Raw genomic sequence first — 23,372 nt, 5'->3', positions numbered from 1 at the left:
ACGTGATCTTAAAAAAAAAAAATAAAAAAAAAACACTTAGAAAAAAAGAGAACATTGAAAAATACAATGTATTAAAAATAAAAAAGTAATAAAAAAAATATATATATAATAATTTCGTGTCGCGAGAAGTTATGTCTAGAAATATAGAATTACAGAAAAGGGAATAAAACAAACTCTAAAACCCAAATAATATATTTAAAAAAAAAAAAAAAAACAAAAAGAACCAAGAATCGGTAGAATAAACAAATGACCAAACATCCGGCCGAAAAAAAAAATCAAATCATACACAAAAGTTAAAAACTCGTCGTCAATTTAGATAAGCAAATCGTCAAAATATTCGATCTCATCGACGAATTAAAAACAAAGACACAACCAACTAAATTAATCATCAGCAAATAGTCACGTATAAAAGCAAGATAAGAAAAAAGGGATGTGAGTAAGCAACCCCTCCGAAAAATATAAACATCCTGTCCACAAAGATAATCATTCATTAATAATAATTTTCTTTGCCAACTTTGATTTAATTTATAATTAAAAAAAAAAAAATATATATAGGTAAATTACAATATTTTAATAAAATAATAAGTACTCGACAATACGTAATGTGCATGATATGTGTAATTAATATAGAACGACTATGTACACACCATAAAAACAAGTAAATAAGTGAACAACAAAAATATATAGATATATATATATGGGGCATTCCAAGTCAAATCACCGAGTCATCGGCCTGACCCCTACCGATTCACTTGGAATTTTTTTCTAGGTGTATTTTGGACCAAAAAACGAACTTATTTTTTTTCAATTTTTTTCCACCATTTTTACACTATAAAATAATTTTTTTTTTCCTACTATCGAGTATTTCTCAAATTAGACCAGGTTTAAAATTCTGAAATTTTTCCCATATCATCTCGAGGTAAAAACAAGTCACCCATAAAATTTTGGGAATGGGCCGATAATAATTACTAATTTTTTTATAACTGATTGAAAAAAAATTTTTTTACGAATTTTAAAAATAGAAAAATTTAATAATGGTTTCTTGTAGAGAAATCAAAAATAAAAATAAATAATATCTCGATGAATTTTGTTTTTCCCTATATTTAAGGATGGAAAGATAGAAAAACTGCGATGCTTAAAATTCAATTTTTGAAGCTTTTACCCTCGAAATATGGAAAGAACCTAAATTTGCCCAGATATCATTTATTTTTATTTTTGATTTTTCTACAAGAAACCATTATTAGATTATTCTAAAATTAGATTATATTAAAATTGGTAAAAAAAGTTTTTTTTAATCAGTTATAAAAAAATTAGTTATTATTCTCGGCCCATTCCCAAAGTTTTATGGGTGACTTGTTTTTACCTCGAGATGATATGAGAAAAATTTCAGAATTTTAAACCTGGTCTAATTTGAGAAATACTCGATAGTAGGAAAAAAAAAATTATTTTATGGTGTAAAAATGGTGGAAAAAAATTAAAAAAAAATAAGGTCGTTTTTTGGTCCAAAATACACCTAGAAAAAAATTTCCAAGTGAATCGGTAGGGGTCAGGCCGATGACTCGGTGATTTGACCTGGAATGCCCCATATATAAATACATATATATATATGTATATATACGAATTGGTACAACCAAAAGACAGGTCGCGTAAAACCAGTAGTTACCATGAAGCTAAATAAAAAAAAAAAAATATACAAAGAAAAAAATCTGTATTACTATCGATTATGGTAATCGGTCAATAACTCTATTTTTGATAAGGAATCAATAAAATTCTTTACCATACAACCACAAATGATAATTGGTTTTTTACAAAAGATAAATGATTTTCTCTACACTCATCAACAAAAAAAAAAAAAGAGAGTGAATAAATTTTAATTATTAAATAACAATTTAATAACTTATTCAATATTATTTTAATAAACCACACAATTGGTACAATTAAATTTTTTTTATAAACAATTACTAATTAACAAATCAACAGTTCAGTCAATATCAAACTTTCAATAATCATTTCAACTTATCAATACGAAGCAAATCAAGTAGTTTATAAATTCAAATTTTTAGAATCTTTTATAAACAATTACTAATTAACAAATCAACAGTTCAGTCAATATCAAACTTTCAATAATCATTTCAATTTATCCATACAAAGCAAATCAAGTAGTTTATAAATTCAAATTTTTAGAATTTTTTATAAACAATTACTAATTAACAAATCAACAGTTCACTCAATATCAAACTTTCAATAATCATTTCAACTTATCCATACAAAGCAAATCAAGTAGTTTATAAATTTAAATTTTTAGAATTTTTTATAAACAATTACTAATTAACAAATCAACAGTTCACTCAATATCAAACTTTCAATAATCATTTCAATTTATCCATACAAAGCAAATCAAGTAGTTTATAAATTCAAATTTTTAGAATTTTTTATAAACAATTACTAATTAACAAATCAACAGTTCAGTCAATATCAAACTTTCAATGAATCATCACATAGTTCTACAAAAAATCGAAAGCTTTCAGGGGTTATAAGCCCAGAAATAGCCGAACATACAAGTCAAGAAGACATTCTAACAAAACAATTCGAAGAATTACATTTAGAAAAAGCTAGAAAAATGGCGGAACAAGAAAATAGAAAAAAAGAAGAAAGATTAGCAAAGCAGAGATCAATGAGAATGCAAGAGATAACTCATCGCATGACCTTTTTGAAGGAACTATGCAAGGGTATACATGAATACTCAGGGAAACTTCAAGACCTCACAAGATTCAGAATAGAATGCGAGGAAGCTCGTGAATGGGCAGATGATGAAAAATATAAACATCCTGTCCACAAAGATAACCATTTATTAATAAAAATTTTCTTTGCAAGATAAGAAAAAGGGGGATGTGAGTAAACAACCCCCCCGAAAAATATAAACATCCTGTCCACAAAGATAACCATTCATTAATAATAATTTTCTTTGCCAACTCTGATTTAATTTATAATTTGAAAAAAAAAAATAATAATATATTTATAGGTAAATTACAATATTTTAATAAAATAATAAGTACTTGACAATACGTAATGTGCATGATATGTGTAATTAATATAGAACAACTATACAGTACACACCATAAAAACAAGTAAATGAGTGAACAACAAAAATATATAGATATATATATATATAAATACATATATATTATATATATACGAATTGATACAACTACAAGACAGGTCGCGTAAAACCGGTAGTTACCATCAAATAAAAAAAATATATATAAAAAAAAAATCTGTATTACCATTGATTATGGTAACTGGTCGATAATGCTATATTGGATAAAGAATCAATAAAATTCTTTACCATACAACCACAAATGATTATTGATTTTTTACAAAAGATAAATGATTTTCTGATGATTGCTCCGAAAACAACATAAAACTTGGTGGAGAACTCAGAGACCTACACCGTCGTGATCCCACACTATTCATTTGTCAACTGACAATGTGGAAATGGCAAGGTTTTCGAACAGGCATGAATGATATCAAAGCTAAACAAGAGGCTGGTAGAGAGATAATAAATATAATTAAAAGGACAGCAGAGCAAGGGCTTCCCTCCGAAACAGAACAAATAGAACGAAAATTGTATGTAGAACGTGCAGAACGTGCACCACAAGGAAAACATAAAGAAAGCAAGAGATGTAGAAAACTTGAGCAGTATTTAAAAAGCGAGAAACAAGTAGGGTGCATCAACCAAGAACCACTGCAAAAAAACGCAATAGTGCTTCTCCATGAACACCAAACTAAACACAATGCAAGCCCAAAGTATAGTGAAGTGGGAACCACAGGACCTCCACACTTTACTACTTTTAGAACTGCAGTCACATACAAAATAGATGGAAAAATTCATACCCGTTTCGGATGGGGTTTCAGCAAAAAAATAGCTAAGCAAGCTGCTTCAGAACAAGCAATGTTACACATCAATAGTGTCAAAAATCACCCACAACCTAATTCCGGGGATGAAGTCTCAAATGTCCCCACTACCTCTTAAGAACTTCACCTCATTCAACCACCTTTAACAAGAGTAATTTCTACAGAAAACGAAGCGGAACTGATTTATGACACATCAGATGAACAAGAAATGCACTATGCTACTTCAGATGAAGAAGATAATACTGGTACTGTCGTACGACCCTCTGAAAACGAAATAATCGATGTTGAACTTGAAGAAAACTCGAATTAACTAAAAATCATAGGATAAAACACGAACACCTTTTTCTTTTTAAAATAAAAAAAAATATACATATATTAATTCACTATATTGCATGACCCAACAGCCACAATGAACATACTCACCAGTGAAACCAAAAGAAGAACTAATCAAATCCAGTAATTTCGGAACACGAGTCAAACACTAGTTATTTGAAACTTTCTAATCGATCAAAAGCTAGATTCTGTTTAATTTTTCTTCACTACATTTTCAAATTATATAACTCTATCTTAAACTATCATATTTTACACCATAAAAAAAAAAAAAAAAAAAATTTTTTTTTTTGAAAGCATAGGCTAAGGGTCTATAATCATTAACCTAATTTTAAGTACTAAATTTACCAATACTAAGTTATTAAGTTATGATTAACTAACATACATATTAGATGAAAGAGTATCAGTCTTAGGACCCTTACTCCGTCATCTCAATTATTCACCTTCTTCACTTCTTAATTAAATACTGAAATTAGCTAATAAAAATAAAAAAAAATTGAATAAAAATACTTCCGGTATACAAAATTTTTATAAAAAAAAAAACCGAAACAAACAAAAAAAAAATATTTATAATAATAACGAATAAAGACAATAAAAAAAAAATTGAAATAATAAAATATAATAATTAACTATAGTTATGAAATAATAATATATAATAATTAACTATAGTTATGAAATAATATGAATCTTTAAGATTGTCATTTTCTTTTTATTATTGCTAATAAGAAAAATTCTTACTCCAGATTCATCAAATTGGACTTAAGGTCAATTCATAAATCAAAATTATATCTACGATAAGCCGCACGCTTACGTATGCTATACGCTCCCTGAGCGAACGGTTTTACTGTGGGGGTGTTATATCTTACGGTACCAACACATGTAATATTCGGCACATAATTTTTTTCATTTCATTAAAGCCTAAAGTGGAGGTCTATGCGCTATCTAACCGTGACGACCAGACTTAAATTTTTTTATAAATGTATAATTTATATTTTTTAAAAATCTATAATAAATTTTATTGATTAGGATATATTTATATTTTGGTATATATATATTATCTATATATATAATATATATTAATATAAATTAATATGAAGTAAATATAAATCAAATCTAATGGAAATACAGTTTTTGACATACTAAAATTAAATTTCGAATATGTACAAGTTTGGTATTCAACTTTTTCTAAATTTTTTCTTTATTTTTTGCAAATTTTTTTTAAATCTAATTTTAGTATGTTCAAAACTGTATATATTTTAATTTTAATTTATATTTTTTCTAAATCTTTTCTAAATTTTTTTCTCAATATAAAGTAAATAATTATTTTAATTTTTTTCAAACCATAATAAAACTTTTTTCTATATTTCAATTAAATATATTTTTGCACTATAAATTATATGTATTTATTTGAAAATTCATTGAAAATTATTATTTTCTAAATCTTCACGTTTACATACAAACTGCCATGATGTATCTTTATTTCCTGACTTCATTTTTGAAGGTACGATTGGATCAGGTATCATTTTATCTTCGTAAGTCGGCTGTTGGGTTTGGTGATAAAATGAACCAGTTGGGTTGAATAGAGAATCACTAAGAAAATCATTGTTTCTTGAAATTTCGCGGAGTTGAAGCACCTCTATTTGTTCTTCTTCATATAAAGTTGCAAGAATGGCTTGTCCTCTAGAAAAAAAACTTAAAACTTTTTCTAATATCTTTTTTCGTTCTTCAAATTTTTTTTTATAATTTATGGTAAAAGCAGACAGTGATTCTTGCATAGGCTGTGAAAATAACAGAAATTAAGAAAAATTGTAATTAATTTATAAATTTATAAATTTATAATTTATTAATAAATTAATTTATAAATTTATAATTTATTAATAAATTATGTAACATAAAAAAAAAAATCATACTCACCGAAGGTGATTTATGCAGAGAGTCTTCAATCTCTGACCGATATGAATTTGAACGTGACTTATCCTGGTAAGATTCATCATTCAACTGATAAGAGACACTTGGTGAATTTGTTGTGTCTCCTACACTCTTAGAACTCAAGTCTGAGTCATACATTTCCTTTAATAGTGAGTTCTGTAAAAAGTAAAAATAGATATTATAATCTGTTTGCGGAATAATTTCGGTTGCTCCTTCAATTGGATTCTAATATCTAATGTAAGCGTATGATGAATAAATAAATCATAAATTGTTTTTTATTTCATTACCTCGATTTCTTCATCAGTTGAATCAAAGTCATTTGAAAGGTGTGTATTGATGCGTCGCTGTTGGAATGAAAAGGAAACATATATGATTAAAAAATCAATGAATTTATTAATGAATAATAATAACACTAATACTACTTCAGCAGATTTTCAATGCTTTGCCTGGTACTTTTTGACTGTTTTTGACCCTAAATTTTCGTCTTAAATAATTAATAACTTTTAAAATTCGTGGTAGAAATCAATGATTTTTTTAAAATTATTTTTGTTATTAAAAGAAGTATAAGCTGTAGTAAAATAGAGGTTTTCTGTAAGAGCGTTTTTTCAATAGAAGTGAAAACGTGCCGATGCTTCCTATACTTGTGTGTTAAAGTGTTAAATTGTTGTCAACTTTGACCCTAATTGTCTCGGTCAAATCGTGGTAGAAAATAACAAAAAAAATTTGCTAAAATAGATCTTTATTTCACTTAAAAAATAAGCCTTCTTTGATCAAAATCTGTGAGAAGGAATTTTTTTTCAAGATTTTGACATACTGCCTTAAGTGAATCACCATGGGTTTTATTTGGCTTTTTTTTTTTTTTTTCGATACTTTTAGGATCCTGTTGTTCTTTTATAATATCGTTTGTTATTGCAATCGTTGCTTGATCAACTGGACTCTAGAACGTAATTGTACGAGTGGTTATATTAATTGATAAGCATTTGTAAAATGGATTTGAAAAATAAAATTAACAATATACAATACTTTTAAATTTTTCGATTTAGCAATTTTCTTTTTAATGTCGTTTTTTTTCAAATGTTTTAAACAGATATTTTTTTTTTTCTTGGAGAAACCAAGAATGTCTTTTGTTTTGCCTCTTGATTTGTGAATTTGATTCATTACTTTTTTCATATCCGTCAGATTTTCTACATGATAATCATAAATTCAATTTATAATAGTAAATTATAGTATATAATTATAATATTATAAATATAATAAAGTATATTTCAAAATTAAAAAACTAAATTTTGTCAACCCAAAAAAAATAGGTTATAGAAAAAAAAAAAAAAAAATTATAATTGAATTATTTATTATATAATAATTATTTATATGTTAGTTATGTTTTTAAAAAATGGTTGTATTTTTATTATTCAATAAATGAATAAACTATATTAATAAAACATAAATAATATGAATAGTACTTACTGGAGATATGAATGATTTTATTTGTCAATTTCTAAATGTATATTTTATTTCTTTATATTGATTCAAAAGTTGATGGAAGTGGAAGTAGTCGTCAAAGTTCAATAAATTACAATCAAAGTGAACAAGAAATATCAGGTGATAATAAATATATATACCTATACATATTGGAAATAAATATAGAATCCTATAATAATAATCTAAATAAGAATAATAAATTCTTAAATATAGAATGTGAAAACTAAATTCTTCTCCGGGTTATTATTGAGTATATTATATTTATATATTTCTTATTGAAATTCAACAGACGATGAAAGCATAAGTAGCCATAGAAGCTCATCAACTAATCGTATGAATGAAGAAAGTAGAGTATAAGGAGAGATAGCGGGTGGCGTAAGGTTAAATGGTATACGATGCATGAGAAAACAGGTTTTGGGGGTCGTTTTTTTACCTGCCCCCTTTCCCTCTGGGCCGCTTGCTCGCGTTCCCCCCTCGAGCACCGACAAACTCTGCGAGGCCCATACGCGACTATCCCTCGCGGCACACTACCCTGATAAACTACCCTCAAAAAAACTACCCTTAAAAAACCACCCCTATTATTTTATTTATTATTATTATTATTTATTATTATAATAATTATTTTTTTATTATATATATTTTATATATAATTATTATTTTTTATTATTTATTTATTGTTATTATTATTTATATATGTACGGATGTACATTTATAAATAATATTATTTTTTATTTTAAATATTATTTTGTGATGTGTGCGTGCGCATAGGTGCAAGCAGACTACAAGCAAAAGTGTCAGCAGAAGTTTGAATGAAGAATGTGTGTGAGTAAGGTAAGTGTAGTGGAGCTATGTTAGTGTGTGTAAAATGTTTATAGCGCTGCAGCGGCAGCAAAAGTTCCAACAGAAGTTTGAATGGAGAATGTGTGTGAGCCGAATAAGTGTTAGTGTAGAGCGGCCATGTTTTGTAGTGCCTTAGCACTACACTTATGTCTGTAGCGCTCACTCTCTTGAATTAAAAATGCGTACTCGGTTATTTAACAATAACAACTGTTATAATCAAAAAAAAAATTATTTCATGTGTTTTTATTATAAATAGTAATATTCTATTGCCCGTTTACTGGACGGCTGATACTTTTTTTCAAATAATTAAATAATTATAATGATATTTTTGACGTAGCACTCTAATACTTAAATCTGAAATATGTACTCGGTTATTTTTCAATAACATTTGTTATAAATAAAAAAAAAATCATTTCGAGTGTTTTTATTATAAATAATAATATTCTCGTGCCCGTATACTGGACGATCACTAATTTTTTTCGAATAAATAAAAAGTTATATTAATATTTCAAGCGTAGCGTCTAGCGTTCGAGTCAGCCCAGGTGTAATTTTTTTTTTATTTCGATTTTAATTTTTTTTATAATATTACATTCATTATTTTATTATTCAATTTTTTAAATAATATTTCAAGGATGACTCATTTTTATGCAGCTGGGAAATATAGGTTAAATAATTAAGACATTTTATTTATTTCAAAATTTATTTGATCTACTTTTCACACATGTTTATTATGATATTAATGGTTGAATGACACCAGGTATATGAACTCGACATATAATACATTTATCAATTGCTGGAGCACATTTTACACATGTAACCATATGTAAACAAGGAAGAAAAATAACAGACAAAGGTTCATTATAACAAATTTTACAAACAAATGTATCATCTTCTTTTTTACTGTTTTATCTTTTTTTATTTTGTCTTTCTTTTTCTTAATTTTTCTTTCTTCTGTACTTTCTTCATATTTTTAAAAATTGTATTGCAATGAATATCGTTCAACAAAATCATTCCCTTTTATTAGTCGGAGAAAATAACATTCCGGAAAATATCTTGCATGTTCTTCCCATGGATCTTCATTATTTTTCCAATCTTTAATTCCATTTCCACAATGATGACAAATTACATAATCTCCGATAGACGAATAAAAAAATCCAGCTTCAGCCATGGATTATTCTGTCTGAGAAATATATTTTGGCCAATAATAAAATGTATTTAATCGTGATTCATATGAGACTAGATCTTTTTCCGCTGGAGGTGTAGTAGATATTCCAACACAATGTTCTTCAATTGGAGGATTAGAATATTCTTCCATTTCAAGATCAATATAAAATTCAGCATAAAATGTTCGGTCTTCTTCTCTTGAAGTAGATGGAACGCGATACGAAGCACGAAAATCTGTAAGTATACAATGTGGATCACCTTCCATAGGTATAAGTTGTGGACTTACTCCTCTAGGAACGTTACCACAAGCTATATTTCTGATAAAACGACAGCTTGCTTTAGCACATTGATGATCTAGCCATGGATTGACTCCATTCTTCAATTTCAACACAACACTCAAAACATTTCAACTTAGATCCATAACCAGTATAATAAAATCCAGCAGCAGAAAATCTTACAGGATCACAAATATCTGCTATCGGTGATAGCTCTATACTTTTTTGTCTAGTTTCTTCTACACGATTAATATATTTATTATAACTACGTTTTCTATCCTCTACTGAAGACGTTATTTTTAAAACTAGTTGTCGTAAAAGACGACGTGGGTACATTTTTTGATATGTAATATGGGAAGGGAGTTTTCACCTGAACCAATGGATGCAATTCCCCAATTTATAAACTACTTATTTTCCAATAAAAATTCCACACATGCGTTTTTATTAATTTATTCATTTAATTTCGATTACAAATAGATGATTGTATTTTAGATCCACTACCAGTAAGAAAATGAAAATTTTTCTTATGTTTATAATTCTTACGTCTACTAACAATTTTTTAAACATTCTTAAAATATATCGGTCGTTCCGTTCAACATCATTCGTAAATAATCGGAGAAATCCGTCGAGCCTTCCATCATTCGCGAAATAATGAAGAGCAACAATGCACCAATGACCGCAACAATTACTCGTAACACTTTGCAGCTGTATATTGTTGTACTCGTGGATGACACAAACTCTTTTAAGAGCGTAAAGGAAACGGGGATCTCTCGGAGGTCATCCGAAGCTGTCGAAGAAGAGTCCATGTCCCAAATTATTGACGTAAAAACACACTCAATGAGATCCTGGTTGATTATGATTATCAAGATTAACAATAATTCCACAAAGTTTCGGCCATATATGAGGTAATCGATCACTAGCGTATACTCCTGCACGTGTCAACTCCGTAAGTGGTAATGTGTCAACTAATTGAATAGTATTCATACCAATGTCTCTTTGACTGTATCAAAAAAAGAATTAAAGACTACATCTACTTCAATGTCGTCTTCACTTTTTCCTCCTCGTATAATTAATTTTTTTTCCAATTAACCAATTTTTCAATTTATAAACGTTTTGTTGAGTACAAGTATAATTAGGATAATTTACTCCGTGAAATAAACAATAATGTTCGTCTGCTGGTAATAAACCAAATCGTAGTGATATATTTTTTAAATTAATAATACAATGTTCTCGCAAATATTGTTCTAAAAACATACGTTTCTCTTCACCTCTCACATAAATATTTTTACCAAGTTCTCCAATTTTTTCAATTAATGATTGTAGATTTTTGTAAGGTACTTCAGATGCGACCCAATCAATTTTATGATAATTTTTTGTTAACCAATTGTTTTGTCGACGAGCTCCTTTTTCAAGTTTCGAGTATTTGAAAGGTGGACCAATTATCGAATGACTAATAAATTTATCGTTTAATATCAAGACAGAAATTTCTTTCGGGTAGTATTCATTGCGAGATCCAACTAGACACTGAATATCAATGATTAAAACTTCCGACATATACTGAATAACATAAACCAAAGTAGCTCTATATATACGTATACCCCTTCTTAATTACTATAATATGATAGTACCTGACGTGTACTATCAATTTCTATAATATTACCAAACTCGACATACACTATACAATTTATTGTTTGAGCAAGTGCAACACCGAATCGTATCTCAATTCTGAGACTTCCATTTTTTATTAAATTCCAGTACATGCTATCATTAGCAGAGAGGTCAGGTGTTAAATCGAATGCAAATAAAGTATAGCCCTTCGTAAAACTGGAACGAGAAATTTTCATTCCATGATCAGCAAAATGTATACCAGCACCAGAAAATAATGTCTGATAGGCTTCAGCATCATGAATATTATTACTAAAACTGGGAGATAATGCTTTACCACCAACTTGGTTTCCATCGACATATAAAGTCAAAAAATTTAAATTAAAATGTTGAAAATTTTCTATGACCATTTATTTAGTTGACCTCTATTATCAACTAAACCAACAACAATTCTTTTAGGTAAACTTCCTAGTATAATATTGTCAAGTGTATTTGATAATATACCCTGAGCTAAAATAAAACTCTTTACTTCTACTCTAGTCAAAGGATATTTTGCAGTCGTTTTGGCCAATGCTTTTCAATGTGCTACAAGTACACTTGGATTGAGCTTAGCACGACGTATGATGAGTGTTGCTTCTAAAATATTTACTTTATAATTTCTATCCTCTGTGTTGTCCATTAAACAAAATTCATTCTTTGATCGTTTAAAAATTATTTTCATCTCAACACCATTCAATAAAAATTTATTTTGATTAAAAACATCAACATGTAAATGGCCAAGCATCTCAAATTGATTGCCATTAGTCATAAAAAGTGATCGATCTTGCAATCTTTTATTTTGTGCTCCAGCAGCAGCTCCTACTGGTGCTTCATGAAACCTGGAGTATCTAAAAACCATAGTCCCAAATGACTATTTGATGCATCCATAGTTTAATAATGTTTCAATATATGCGCGGTATGGATATGAAGAATTAGATCCAGAGACTGACTTTTGATTAAATAAAACATCACATTGACTAATCATTGTATGTAAAAAATTATTTGTTACACCCACAGCATCAGCAGCAACAGCAGTTCCATCTTCTTTTGTAATTTTACATCTTATCTTTAACATCGTATGTGCCAGGTCAATATATTCTTCTCTATTAGCTGGAATATGAAATTCAATTGGTAAATCCTCTGTGAGCGTTGTGACTGGATTGTAATAAACCCAGTGAGACTCTTCAACAGTAGTCTGAGTAGGTGGTATTGTAAATAAATCCAATTCAGATTTACTACACTCACAAGAATGGCTATGAAGAAATGACATTATGACGAGGAAATATCAATTCACTTTTTTCTTTTTTTTTTTCGTGACGTAATAAGGAAAAATAATATGGTTGAAATTTTTCAATTAACGACGAGCCGTATTGATAATTACTAGAGTCAAAAGGCACAATTCGAAGTACTTGCTTATTAGATTCACCAATAATATGAGGAGAAACGATATCACAATGTACATATAAAGCTGACGGAAGCCCACGTAATATGCTTGCTGGTGCATTTGCTTTTAAAATGTGTTGAATTTCAGTAAAAACAAGACCCTCAGCTTGGTATATAAATCCAAGAATATTTGCAATTTTTCTGGTTAATTTCATATTATGTTTTTTGCAATCTTTTCCACTACATTTTTTTATTATAGTAACAAAACGTGTCCGAGTATTATATACTAATTCAAAATGTTGAATAAAATTTTTATCTTCATTAAATGACCATATGACACTATCTGTATTTGGATATACACCACTTTCGATATTTACGTTAAAATGATTATTACCAAGATCAATATTAATTATTCCTTCACTTTTATTTATATGTAAAAAAGCATTTGAAAACGCTATCTCACTTAATCCAACTGACCAGCTTCCTTCAAGATTAAATGCACGATGTAATTGTGTTGTAAATGCAGCTGTTGTATTATTCAGATAATATTGATTATTTTTATTACTAACAAGTGTAATATAAAAATCTTTATTGAACATGATCTTTTGAATTACTTGCTGGTATCCATTAAGGCTGAATGTCAAAATATTGAAAAAAAAATCCCTCTCACAGATTTTGATCAAAGTAGGCTTATTTTTTAAGTGAAATAAAGATCTATTTTATCAAATTTTTTTTGTAATTTTTTACCACGATCTAAGCGAGATAATTGGGGTCAAAGTTGACGCTTTTTACACACGCATAGGAAGCATCGGCACGTTTTCACTTCTATTGAAAAAACGCTCTCACAAAAAACCTTTATTTTACTACAGCTAATACTTCTTCAAATTACGAAAATAATAAAAAAAAAATCATCGATTTCTACCACGGATTTTGAAAGTTATTAATTATTTAAGAATATTAAAAACAGTCAAAAAGTACCGGGTGAAGCATTGAAAATCTGCTGAAGTAGATTAGTGTGTGTAAATACACTCATACTTTTAAAGACGCGGCAGTAAAGTATAAAAATTTTAGACATTAGGGGGCGCTTATTATTTTTTTTAACTATGGTTATAAGGGTGCCCTTTTCCACCCAAAGAGTCGTTTTACTTTGGGATTTACATTCAGCCTTAATCAAAATCATTAGAATAATTTTTCCATCTAACAAGATATTCTTTTCTCTGTCCTGTTCCCCGTGTGTCAAGAATTTTTTCAACATCAAAAAATTCTTCATTTATATTTTGATTTACTTTACTTATTTCTTGTTTATAAAAATAACCTGAAATCTCTTCACCTTTTAAATCTTTAATTTCATAAATAGGTAAAGATTGTCGAATATAAACTTTTGATATTATAAATAATTCTTTTGACCAAGATCCAGCATAACCTTTACTGAAAGATTGCTTTTCATTACTGATTCTAACATAGTCACCAACATGGAATTTATTATTTTTTTTGTCGCATTTGTATATTGTTTTTCTATATTTTCACGTGCCTTTTGAGCATTGTATATAGTAACAGCGGCTGGGGTCATTTTTGTTGATGAATGTATTGCATTATTATACGCTTGTACAATTTTAGGTAAGACTTCAATATAACGATGAGTTTTTTTATACGTGAAATAACGATAAATTCTTTCTTTGAGTGTGCGATTTACTCGTTCAACTATAGCTGCTTCGATATCGGGATTACGCGCTACACGAAGATGAATTCTGACTTGGTCCAATAATTTTTGAACATTGTTATTTAAAAATTTTTTACCTTTGTCTGATTGTAAAACTACTGGTCGACGTCCACTAGTTAAAAAAATTTTTTCAAGTGCTTGACAAACAGTATTTCCTGATTTATTAATAAGAGGTTCAACCCAAAGATATTTACTAAGTACATCTATGACAACTAATAAAAATTTATTATCATCGTTATAACTTTGTAATGAGGTCAAGTCAGCTAAATCCATTTCCCATAAATCATCTACATTTTTTGTAGTATAATGTAAACGAGAAAATTTTCTCCGGACTGGTTTATGAAGTGTATAAGTATTTTGCGAATCTAAACAATCTTTAATTTCTTTTTTTGACTTTGGGTATTTTTTAAATTTATTTCGTGCACCCGAGAATGATAGGGGATTTTTGGGGTTGTAATAAATGTTTGGTAAATTTATTTTTTTATGCTTAACCATTGTGATGACCTTTTTGATGTAGGTGATTTTACAGTTTTTTGTGGAGGTTTTTCAACTTTGCGTACAGTAGATATTTCTTCATCAGAAAAAGACAATTCTATTCTGCTCAATCTTCTTTTATTAATTGGTGGTGGTTATAAATTTGGTGTAATTACTTCTTCTTCAGCGTCATCGTTGTCGCTTTGTTCCCAGAAACTAATATTACTAACAAAATCTCTAGGCGCATGAATATCTTTTAAAAATCATGCAAACTGATCATGTCCGATTGCTTTAATATTTTTACGATAACGTAACGCATCATTAATTGAATCAATAATACTAGAACCATGAATAATTTTTTCGTCTATACTCACCAAGCCTTTATCATTCCATTTTAATCGATTTCCGTTATCTGCTCTGGTTATATAAATAAAATAAAAGACATAATTCGTTGATATACTTGTCAAAAAGCACTCTCGATAAACTCAACAAGCCCGCGATTATGAGGAACATCTTTTATTTTAAATGTATACGTCGTACTTGTGAGTGAAAATTTAGGTATTTCTTCACGCGTTTCATCGAGTAATTCTATACAATCTTCACTTCCACCGTCTTGACATTCGTTTTCACTTGAACTAACCATGATTAATATTAAAAATTTACTAAATAAAAATAATAAATTTCCCGAATATATATGTACTCCCACCTAGCTTATATTTACATTGCATGCACTTATTATATTAAAAATCTATTGAACTGACAAAAAAAAAAATTTTATCGAATAAAAAAAAAATAACATACCATATTTTTTCGTTCCGGCAAGCGTCACAGCCTCGTTTGTTTACGTTTATTTCTTCCCCACAAACGTAACACTGTCCAACCTCGATGCATTGGGCCTCCTCAAAATCCGTGACGTCAGAGTCACTGCTTTCTGGTACACCGATGAATCCCTCCCGTGAAGAAACTCCCGTTCCCTCGGATGAATGACATTTTTTCGGGTTCGCTTTAACAATGAATGAAAAAAAGTAAAATTAAAAAAAAAAAAAAATTTTTTTCAGAAAAAAAAAAAAAAAAGTTGACAAAATTTTAAAACAAAAAGTAAAATTAAAATAGAAATCATTTTAAAAACAAAAAGCAAAATTAAAAAATAATAATTTTCTAAAACAAAAAAAAAAAAAAATTCATTTCAAACCAAAAAGAAAAAAAAAAAGTTGACAAAATTTTAAAACAAAAAGTAAAATTGAAAAAGAAATCATTTTAAAAACAAAAAGCAAAATTAAAAAATAATAATTTTCTAAAACAAAAAAAAAAAAAATTCATTTCAAACAAAAAAAAACATATTTAAAAAATATAATAAAAAACTTTATAAAAAGTAGTAAAAAAAATGAAAGCAATTAACAAAAACACTTACATATCCAATTATCACTCGATGAAGTAGAATCTGATCGTTCACGTTCTTTTTCTTTTTTCCATTCCTCAAGGTTTTTGAGACGTTGGATACGCCAACGCTCTTGAACAACAACCATCCTTCTAATCATTTTTATTCTTATGATCTTTGCTTTTTTTTGCCGAATACGTAATTGTCGCTCACCTGTAAAATATATAAATTCACTGTTTCATTCTATTTTCACTTTTTTTAATCCACTCTATTATTTTATTTCACTGTATTATTTTTACTTTTTTATTTCGCTGTATAATTTTATTTTTTTTTTTTTCACTGTATTAATATATTATTTAAATACTTTCGTAACATTCTTTTGATAAAGCTCCGATTTTGATAGCATTGGTACACCTTTTTAAAAAACCATATAAAATTTTTTTTACTGGATTATCTTTTGTTAATATTTCATTTATCCGATCTTCATCGAAATCGTCTCTAAATATTTTTATATTACCCTCAAAATCTTCAAACGATTGTGCTAAATTATCAATCGGAGTCATATATTTCATGATATAATAGATTTCCTTCATACTACTTTTCAATTTTAACTGACCACGTATTTTTTTAATTATCTTTGGACGTTTGAACGTATAAATGCGCGTAACTTGTACGACTCCCGGTGATATGATTTTAAAAGATTTGGTTGGAATTCAGATTGAAAAAAACCAGAAACCTAGAAAAAATAACGAAGTTCCCCCGCCGGGAATCGAACCCGGGTCTTTTGCTTTCCGGGCAAACGCCTTGACCACTAGACCACAGGGCTTTCTATTTTTTCAAGTTTCATCAAGTTAACTCCGACGTCCTTCTATGCGTCAATTCATTTTTTGAAAAATCTTTTTTTAAATAATTTTTTCTCTTTTTTAAAAAAAAAATAATTTACCAGTTGCTATTTTGCATAATCTATTGTAACTTGAAATTTAAATTTTTGATATCTTCCAAAAAAGCTAATAAAGATCGCTTTTAAATATATAATAGATCTATATTCTTTCTAAACACTCGGGGTACAATTTTAAATTGAATAATAGTGCTGCCAGACAATAAACAAAAAAGTTTTCTATTCAAAAAAAAAATTTTCTTTGGAAAAAATAAACTCAAACTAATTTTATATTCTAGCATTTTAATTTTATACATTTTAAATAATCAAAAGGACATTTTTTCCTCGCATAATAGATCTTTAGACCCCTGTATTCACCCTGAATTTGAAAAAATACGGCGCCAGCAGTAAACAGTTCCATTAAAAATAAATATAGTTGAAAAAATACCAAGACAGTAAATAATTATTTTTCGAACAAAAAATATTGTAGTCAAAAGAAAAAATATATTTTTGTATAAAGAATAGAGAAGTTTCTATTTTCATTTGCATTTTTTCCTATACCTGCTTTTTTCGTTGCTCTCTTTCTATCCAGCTGTGACGCTCAGGTGTGTCATTGTATTATGTAAATATGGGCTATTTCATGCAAGTATGTCACTCAAATAATAATTGTAATAAATATTTCAAGTACAGGTGGCGGTAATTACCATAAAATAAGTATAAATAGAGCTGATAAATCATATTTCATGTTAGTTTATTAAAAAGGTACAATGTATCTATTTATAATTTCTTCTGTGTTAAGTGTTTCGGCTGCAAGTAAAAATGACTATACAGTCAAACAAATACAAACAGGTGCAGGATTATTTCACGATTATTTATACGATTTTAAATTTTCAATAAATAACTAGAAGATAATAACATTCATAGAATTAGATTGGTATATAAAACAGCCATATTTAAATAATGACGTATTGCTGGCCGTAAATACATTGAAAGAGAGATGTACACATGTGATGCATTATACACTTAGCTTGTGTGGCTGCACGATCCAAAGGCTAAGATCGGTACAATTAAAACTAAATTTTACAGAAGAATATGTACGTCAATTAAGAGCAATTTCCACGCAACCTGAAATAGAGAAAGATATAAAACAAAAGCGTGACGTATTTATTGATCGAAATACTTTTATAGGCAAGTCTTTTTTCACATCTTTGAGTGATGAAGAATCTAGATTATACAATATTAAAATTGATAACATGTTGAAGGAAAAAAAAATTTTGTATCGGACCTCGAGAATCTAACGCATATATTACCAGCTGAAGGAGAACGATTTAAAAAAAAATTTAATAGATTATTCAACTATAGGAAATTCAACACTTGGCTCGTCATATATAACATATAAAGATTTTAATAAATGGTTAGGTTATGATCGTGAGAAAGAAACACGAGCATATTGGGAGCTTTATTATCAAACAATTATCTATTTAGATGACTTTGCTACTGTAGTAGATGGATATAATCATTTTTTAAAAGTTTTAATCGATTCCTTTAATTTATCAAAGCTGAATATACTTCATCCTGAAATATTATCGTCAGAAAAATTAGAAGGCTCGCTTGAGTTTTTTGCAAAACATAGTGGTGAATTTAATTTACCTATGAATATAAGAGATGCAGTAGCTGGTCATTTGAGTAAAATATCACAAATTGATATAGGCTATGACAATGGTAGATTATTTGTTTCAATGAGAATTCCATTGACTGAAGATAAAATTTATCATATACATAAATTAAGATCGTATCCTATTGCTCAACAATTAGGTAATAATACGATAGGATCAGCGTGGATAAAACCTAGAGCTAATTATTTGATTTTGTCATCAGATCAATCACAATATACACTTGTGAAAAATAAAATTGATTGACCTTTTCGTCAAGCAAGTGTGAATATACATATATGTGAATCATTATCATATCCGATGTATGAGAGTTCACATCAAGCTGGTTGTGAGATATCTCTAATTACAAAAATTAATGAATCACCTTTACTTAATTGTGATATTAAAATTTCTCGTCATTTGACGCCGTACTGGAAAAAATTAAGTAATGAAAAAGGATGGTTATATGGTTTACCAGGAGAACAAGAAATACATATACTGAGTGGAGACAAGAAAAAAAAAACTATTGTTATTCGTGGTGTTGGTATACTACGGATCCAAGCAGGTTGCCACGCACGCCTAAATTACGGATCATTTTTCGGTTAACAGGTAGTCAATATTGATACCATATATGAATTTAAAACTACAGCAACATTTAATGTTACAAAACTATTGCTTGAAATTGTTGATTTTACTATAGGAGAAACAAACTATTCATCACCAAACCCAGCGGTATTGATTTATCATATATCTCTTAAAGAAATAAGAAATGAAATATTAGATCAAAAAGAAAAAATAAATGAAAAAAAAAAGTCAAAAAATATTATATTAAAAATTATTCTTGGTGAAATTATTATGGCTACAATATTAACCTCCATAATTTTATTTCCACCAATTATAATTATTATAAAAAAAATTTTATCTTTCTTCAAAAAAGCAAAGTGTCATATAGATGTAAAGCCCGTCCCCACCTCAATATCTTATGCCTCTCCTTATTAATTTCCCCACTATTCAATATCTAATTGTATAAAAGACGATGTAATGATAGGTAAAATTAAAAGTTAACGATGGAGTCAACTAGTAATCTTCTTCTGTCACATTCAGTTGCACTTAATAAGTCTAAAACGAAAAACTTACGTGTTGGATTTGGAGAAGATTATCGAATTAGTATTCAAACTTGTGACAATACTTCAAGAAAAGGAATTTCATTTGTAGTATATATGTGGAAAAATTTTTTGGATAAACTAGAATTTATAACATCTTGGTACTCAGTCATTCTCACCCCGCCCTGTGAATATTCAGAACTACCTATGACTGTCAAAGTTGAAAATCAACGACGACTAAAAGAAATACATGGACTACATTGGTTTGATGGAGAGAGCGACATAGGAAGAGTACTTGATATTTTACGTTCAATTGCAAAACAAAGTAAATTAATTATTACATGTGGAGACGAGTCTGTAATGTATGTACAGAATCTTCTTGGTCGAGATATTATAAACGCTGAAAATATGAATGAATGGACTATATTTGTAGCAACAGAAACATCTAAATCTAAATGTATAATTCATAATAATTTACCATATCATGAGTGTGCACTTGTACATGCTAGACGTATAAAAAAAAATTTTTTAAATAAAATGTCTTCAAATAAAAATTGTAGTGTTGACAAAACTGGTTAAATTTTGTAAGAAAAGTATGTCGAATGGAAATGAATATTAAAAGAAAACACATGTTCAAATAAAAATAAATATCAATAACCTATGTCTTAATTATTTTCCTATATTACATAATTTCCACCTCCATACAAAAATGAGTCATACTTGAAATATTATTTTAAAAAATTGAATAATAAAATAATAAATGCAATAATATAAAAAAAAATTAAAAATGAAATAAAAAAAAAAATTGCACCTGCGCTGACTCGAACGCTAGAGCCCATAATAAATAAAATAATAGGGGTGGTTTTTTAAGGGTAGTTTTTTGAGGGTAGTTTAACAGGGTAGTGTGCCGCGAGGAATAGTCGCGTATGGGCCCCACGGAGTTTGTTGGTGCTCGAGGGGGGAACGCGAGCAAGCGGCCCAGAGGGAAAGGGGGCAGGTAAAAAAACGACTCCCAAAACATTTTTCTTTTTTGTCTTTTGAAGAACAGTAAAAAAAAAATATGTTAAAAATTTTATTCCATAATCAGGATATAGAAATATAAATTCTTATACACAAGATGATATACAATACTCTAGATCTCGACAAGAGTATTACAATTTTTTATCACAAGTTAAATTGAAAAATATATCATTATAACTCATCATTATTATTATAAACATTTTTTTCATCAATTGGAAAAAATTCTGTTAACAGACGAAGAAATAATTAACCATTAAAGCTCATCAACTGACGATGTTGCAGAAGATGCATTTGGTAAATAGAATTTAATTAAATAATAATATTAAAATGAAAATATTATTTTTTTTCAATATTTCTACTGCTCAAATGAATCTTGGTGAAAATTCCCATCGTTTATTAGAAATATAAATAAATTATAATAAGCAAGTTAAAAATTATATTTTAATTCTTTTTTTTGAATATATTCTAAATAAATATAAAATATATTTTGAATATAATTTGAATTAAAAATTGATATAATTTATATTTTCTTTCGAATATATTCCAAATAAATATAAAATACAATTGAAATATATTCTATATCAATTTGAAATATATTTTGAATATAATTTAAATTGAAATTAAATATAGTTTATATATTTTTAATTTTTGTGCTCAAATATTGTTGAAATAAGATCATGTTTTATATAGCCCAAGACGTTTGTTATTATGTTTTTTGTTATAATTTATTTTGAATTAACAAGCAATTATAATATATTTTTTTTTTCGGTATTCATTTAACAGAAAGAAATAATTAGCCATCGAAGCTCATCAACTGATGATATTACAGAAGATGCTTTTGGTAAATAGAATTGAATTAAATATTAATATTAAAATGAAAATATTATCTTTTTAAAATATTTTTTCTGCTCGTCTTTATTTAACAGATGAAGAAAGAAATAAAAGCTATAACATGAATGAACCAATTTACGAAAATGCAAAAATGAATCTTGGTGAAAATTCCCATCGTTTATTAAAAATTTTTTTAACAAATGCAATGACAAAAAAAGCTTTCAGTGAGCTGCTGCAGTTTTTTAGTGATGTACTTCCGTTAACGAACATCATCCCACGATCTAAATATGTTTTTGATCAAATGTTGAGCGAATGCATTCCATCTTTTCAAGAATGTGTAAAAAAGCATCGATTATGTGAAAAGTGTAGTGACATCCATTTTCGCCTGAATGTCAGTGTTGACTTGGTAGACATTCACCACGAGTGGATAATCCGGATTCCTACCCTGGCTACGACAGATTCGTATCCCCTACTTCGACACTCCCACCGGAGAGTCGCATCGAGGTGTGCGCACAGATGGTCGTATGGAGTTCGATTAATTAATTAATCGCTATGGGGGGTTCGATTTTTTGTGAGGCGCCATATTGGTGTTTCTATAAGACGCCATTTTAAATTTTTGAAATTTTGAAATTCCCGGGGTCCTGTTTTTATACGATGCCATATTGGTTTTTTCGCAAGATGTCATATTACATTTCGCAAAGGTAATTATTGTTATTATTTTCCATTTATTTTATTGTTAATAAATTTAACTAACTTTTAAATAATGTTTTTTTATTATTATTATAATATATTATTATTTTTCATCAATAACAATAATAATAATAATTCAATAATTTAATAATTTAATAATTTAATAACTTTCATAATAATAATATTTTCAAAATTCCCACAAAAAGTAGGTAATGTATTTCCCGTTTTTATCATATGATATTTTCAGTAGGGCGCTGCAGTTTCGTTTTGTCAGCGCTGTATGTTTTCCGAATTTCCCACGATTTCTTTAAGTTTGGTTTGTCACGGGATGAGGTTGTTTGATAATACTTTTAAAAAAAAATACAAAATGAGCTGTGGAAGAGTTAATAGAAAGGTAAGTCATTTATTTTATTATACAATTAATTAATTTTATTTTTATTCTTTTTATTTTATTTATTTTTGTTTAATAAATTAGTTGTATGGCTTTTTTATTATATATTTTTTCTTCGCTAAACGTGTGTGCAATCAAGAGATTCATTCACGTGTTTTGCAAAGAATAAAATATATAATATTTATAATAATAAAAAAAAGCCACACCACTAATTTATTAAATAAAAATAAATAAAAGAAAATACAATAAACATAAATTAATATGAAAAAACAAAAAA

General features: G+C 28.0%; 1 protein-coding gene across 1 annotated transcript in view; it reads left to right on the top strand.

Annotated features, from left to right (window-relative positions):
* LOC122850450 overlaps nt 1-8,010 on the top strand; it is a 30,116-nt gene extending 22,106 nt beyond the window's left edge. Inside the window, exons 4-6 of the mRNA XM_044149596.1 lie at nt 2,465-2,729; nt 7,708-7,773; nt 7,943-8,010. Of these exons, the coding sequence (XP_044005531.1) occupies nt 2,465-2,729; nt 7,708-7,773; nt 7,943-8,010 (399 nt within the window). The remainder of the gene's footprint in view (nt 1-2,464; nt 2,730-7,707; nt 7,774-7,942) is intronic.
* Nucleotides 8,011-23,372: the final 15,362 nt, after the last annotated feature.

This window comes from Aphidius gifuensis, linkage group LG2 (genome assembly GCF_014905175.1).
Source record: "Aphidius gifuensis isolate YNYX2018 linkage group LG2, ASM1490517v1, whole genome shotgun sequence".
Taxonomy (NCBI): Eukaryota; Metazoa; Arthropoda; class Insecta; order Hymenoptera; family Braconidae; genus Aphidius; species Aphidius gifuensis.
Note: the sequence above shows the minus strand (reverse complement) of the source record. Positions and strands in the feature narration are given on the sequence as shown.